Raw genomic sequence first — 5106 nt, forward strand, 5'->3', positions numbered from 1 at the left:
GTGGGTTTGTTGTTGTGTTGTGCTTGTGGTTGCCCCAGCCCCAATTGAGCAGCACGGGAGCCTTGAGGGGTGTTTAGAGGTCGCCTCTCTTGTTGCCCGCCCCGGACTGCCTCAGTGTGCTGATGAAAGTATTCTATCTTTAGTTAACCGCCTAAAGAGTATTAAAACTCAACTTGTTTATGTTGAAGCCCCAGTCCTAGAAGAAGATCTCATAGCCATGCTATTAAAAAGTTTACTTGACAAATTTCATCATATTATTACTGTGTTAAAGGAGAAAGATCCGCTGCCCTCCTTGGATGGTATCCAATGTTTTTTTTTTTGGGGAAATTTGGATATATTTTTATAAATTTTGGCTATATTTTGGTAAATTTTGACCATTTTTTCACCAAGTATGGCTATGAGCATAAGGTTTTTGGTGGGAACGATTGCCAAAAGTTAAACGTAGAGAGGGATAAGGGAGGGCACCTAAATGTGTGAAACCCTATCGAAGAGAACTGTGGCGAGACTGCGTATGGGAGTGGTGAATCATGAAGTTTAAGGATTTGGAGGAAGAGCGTGTGGAGCATGCTCTAGCTTTGTAACTCAAGCCCTCTTACAAGCTTAAGGTAAGAAATCGCTGTTTGTTTATTTTTTTTCTCCTGCACAGACCTCACGAAATGGTTTCTTCAATCCTTTGTCTTGAACACATAAGTTTGAAGGCATGTTTCAATTCAACATGTAAATTATTTTGTCTCGTTTCTTTTTGTCTGCACACACCTCAACGCAGACTTCAGAGGTTTCTTCATTCCTTTTTTTTTTTGAACACATAAGTAGGTAAAGTAACAAGTCTTTTCTTTTGCACATGCCTCAAGACTCAAAAGCCTTCTTCTAAACGTTTTCTTCAATAAAAAAATTGGGATTCACTGTGTGGGTAGAAAGTACACCCTGCAGGTAGATAAGTGCACCCTGTGAAATTGTGAATTTAAACAGTGCTAAAAGCTTTTGCTTTTGAAAATGCTCACTCAATGCTTTGATTTGTGTGGGCGTTTTCATTCAAAGGCATTTTCTTATGTGAGGTGAGATATGAACATTCATTCATTTATGTTAAAACTAAAGACTAAATTTCAAAAGGTCCTTTTCGTTCAAAGTTTAACATTAGTGCTTAGGCTATGCTTTCATTTCAATTTTGCTTTGCTTTGTTGAAAGGTCACTTTCATTCAAAATTTAAAAGCTTTGTTTCCATGGAGTGTTAGAGAAAAGTGTGCCTCAACTTAGCCTTGAGCTGGTTGAAAAGCCAAATCAACTGGTTGAAGAGAGGAGAAGAAAGAGAAATACCATTCGAAAAACTTACGAAAAAAGAGTTAAAGTGCAAAAAACATCGGTTATGTTGTGAAATTTCTTGTTTGAATCAGAGAGAGAGAGAGAGAGAGAGAGAGAGAGAGAGATTTTAGAAGATTCTACAAGTTTTTCTTTTGTGATTGGAGAAAGTTGCATGGTTACCTGCTATCAAGATATTTTTAGTCCGAACAAGATATTTTTAGTCCGAACGTCGAATGATTCTTCTCAAAGGTATGTTTCTTTGCTACTAGCTAAAAAAGTCTTCTACCTTATTGTTAAGCACTTACATTCCATGAATTTATTCTTGTATACTTGTAGATGTCATCAAAGAGCCTTAAGGTACCTGCTTCATATAAGTTTAAGTCATTTCTTGGTTCTTCAAATGTTGCTAGTACAGAGCCACATGCCACCCATGTTTTGCATGAGGGTTTGAATGCGATGCATGCAAATGAAGTTGGGAATTCAAATGCGTTGTGTAGAAAAACCACCGAGGGAAAGGGAAAGGATAAAGTAGGTGAGAAACGCACTTGGAAAGATTATGATGCATCTAGAAGCTTTCGTATAGAGTGGCTTGTTGACTTTCCTTGGGCGGAGCAAGTAGAGGGTAAAGGGAAAGTGAGGTGCAAGGTATGTGAGCTTATAGACAAGAGGCCCCGTATAATGGATTCCAAGCGTGACACTTTAGAGAAGCACGAGGGGAAACGCTATGCAAAAATTGTAATTGAGGGAGAAGAGGTGGATAGTGTATTTTGGGCTACAAAAAACAAACACAAAGAGAATGAGAAAAAATATGATGAACTGATTAAGACTGAGGCAAATCAAGAAACAATTGAGTGTTACATGCATACACAAGCTAGCCAAATGTTTTTGGCTAAAAAACCCCAATTTTCTTGCATTTTTTATCTTCTCAACAAAGGGAGACCCATGAATGATTTTCCTCGAAATTATTATTTATAAGCATTCCTTGGAGTTCCTTCCTTACCGACCAAGCATCGGTCTATCACTTCGGGTTGGGAGATGGCAGAATGCATGGATGATGTGTTTCAAGAGAGGGTGAGACCTAATGTGCATGCAAGTTCATTTTTTTCCTTGAGTTTAGATGAAGTCACAGCAAATGACAACACACAATGGATGGCAATGCATGTGTATACTGTGAAGAACTATAGAAGAGAAGTAAATTACCTTTGTTTGTCTAAGATTGATGGTTCTCCTAATGCTGAAAACTTGCTAAGCTTGGTAATAGAGAACTTGAAAGTGTTTGGAGGTATTGGGAGTACCGATTTAGGAGGAAGGTTAATATGTGTTGGGTGTGATGGTGCAAGTGTTCTTCAAGGAAATCGTGTAGGATTGATTGTTCGTCTTACATTAGAGTATGATCCTTTTGTTTTGGGAATCCATTGCATGGCACATAGAACAAATTTGGCTGGAAAAATAATATCAAAGTTTGCTCTAGTTTCTAAGATAGAAGGTGTCATCCATGATGTCTATAATTACTTCTCTAGGTCTCCCAAGAGACTTAGTGAGTACAAGAAAGAGGCCGAAGGTTTGAGCAAAGGTAGAAAACTTCTAAGGGATGTTGAAACGCGATGGATTTCCTTATATAAGCCCATTCTAAGACTTCATGAGGAATATCGCACTTTGGTTTTGAAAATGAAGAAGGATTGTGGAGATAATGTGGATGATTTAAGAGTCTTTGAAGAGTTGGTAGACATTGAAATTATTCTAGGAATACCATGTGTACTCCCTCTTTTGGAACGCATGCATATGCTTGTGAAGTTGTCTCAAGCTCGAGATGTATATGTACTTGACTTTGTTGAATGCATTGAAAATACTAAGAAGGTTTTGAAAGAAATGTATGATTTACAATTGGGGTTTCAAGGGCCAAAGTTCAAAATGTGGACTAGCCTTGTGTATGGTTCTAAGAGTGATAGTTGGCTTGATTTTAATGAGAAAGATGAGCTAGGTATTGTCCTCAATAATATGTTTATAACTGTGAAGGGTGGATTTGAAGGTCAAGGTGTGAGACATTCTAGAAGGGAAGGGGTGTCAAATAATGTGTTTCTTGAGACTATTGAGCATGTGAAAAGGGAATGCCATGCTGCTGCTATTTTTTTGGTGCAAGAAATCAATGACAGATTCCCATCACATGACTTGGTTGAAGCATTATCCATCATCTACCCACAATTTTGGTACTCTCTAACATGTGAAGTGGATTTTTAAAGGCATTTGAAGACTTTGCATGCCACATATTGCACTCAAAGAGAAGTGGGTGGTTGCTGCTATGGTCCTATCTTGGGCGCAGAGAAGCTAGATTCCCAATCTTCCTTCTTTACTACAACAATGAAGGCACATGTTGCAAAGACTCCAGTGGAGTATGCAAAAGAGGTAACTGTCACTTTTCTTTGGAAAAAGTTGTCCCAAGCTCCTCAATTGTTGTCTCAAATTTCTGAGTATGCAAAGCTTGCTGACCTTGCCTTAGTGATGATTATTGGTAGTGTCGAAGATGAAAGGACTTTTAGTAGGCTTGATTTCATAAAAAACAAGAAGAGGAATAGATTAGATAAGCATTTGGACATTTGTGTCCGTGCTTTTGAGCAAAAGTTTTATGATATCAATACATTTCCTTTCAATGAAGCTTGCAATGTATGGAATGATCGCCCTATGCGTACAAGGTATCACAGCTCATGCATTGAGGAGGAAGAAGAAGATCTTGATGATATTAGTGATATAGACAGTGACGATACATGCTAGAAGCTTCATGCTCATGATTTGATAGTATGTGCTGCCAATGATGCAATTGTGGATTGTAGCTGGTATATGTGGTTCAAGATGATGCACTGCCATTCTTGCTTGATGGGTTGCTTCATGATTGGCAGGATGCCTTGCCATTATGCCACTGTGATTTTTATATTCATGCATGATCAAATGGGTTGTTTCATGGATTAGCAGGATGCCTTGCCATTATGCCATTGTGTTTCATGGATCAACATGATGCAAAGCCATGGCCCATTATGCCATTGTGGTTCTGGTATATTTTAATCAACATGATGCGTTTTCTAGTGTTGTTGGTACATGTGCCATCATGGATGTATTTCAGCTTTCTATATTTTTGGATCTATGAAAATGTGCTTGCTTGCAGCTTTTGGTAGAGGCATATATGATATGAGTAAGGAAGGTTTGTAAGTACGCATGTTAATCTTAGTGTATTTTATTTTCTTACTGATGTCTATTTGGGGTTGTGCAGGGAAGGGGAGAGGATAGTTGATTCACTATCCTTAGTGAATCAACTATCCTCTCCTTGGAGGGAGCTTGGTGTAGCCATGGAGGTTCATACCTCATGGTGAAGGGGTTCGATTATTCTAAAATAAAATTCAATGTTAAGTTTATATTATTTCCACTTGACAATGTATATAGTCCAAAAATATGACTCTCTCTCTCTCTCTCTCTCTCTCTCACACACACACACACACACACACACACACACACACACACACAAAATAGTTTCATAAACATTAGAGCTGAAGGTGTCACTATAAAAATTTTATGTTTTTTTCTATCCAAAAAGAACCTCACATTCGAGGGTATCAAGGGTCTTAAGACTAATAGTTTGAAGGTTGTTATCCATGCACAAAGCACTTGACATTGGACATCCAAACTTAACACTTTTTGAAAACAAAAACATAAATGTGAAGAATATTTTAAGATCCATATAGGAAATATTTCATCAGCATAACAACCGGATAGTATTGCCTACCTAAGTGCTATATTTGTAGTCAATTTTGAGAGAAA

General features: G+C 38.0%; 1 protein-coding gene across 1 annotated transcript; it reads left to right on the forward strand.

Annotated features, from left to right (window-relative positions):
- The first annotated feature begins 2706 nt into the window (after positions 1–2706).
- Positions 2707–4068, forward strand: LOC147419452 (uncharacterized). The gene is made up of 3 exons (XM_086505813.1): positions 2707–2840; positions 2889–3506; positions 3540–4068. Exons 1-3 carry the CDS (start codon positions 2719–2721, stop codon positions 4066–4068), a joined length of 1269 nt encoding a protein of 422 aa, XP_086361939.1. The 5' UTR covers positions 2707–2718.
- The last annotated feature ends 1038 nt before the right edge of the window (positions 4069–5106 follow it).

This window comes from Adiantum capillus-veneris, chromosome 29 (assembly GCF_014529385.1).
Source record: "Adiantum capillus-veneris isolate H3 chromosome 29, ASM1452938v2, whole genome shotgun sequence".
Taxonomy (NCBI): domain Eukaryota; kingdom Viridiplantae; phylum Streptophyta; class Polypodiopsida; order Polypodiales; family Pteridaceae; genus Adiantum; species Adiantum capillus-veneris.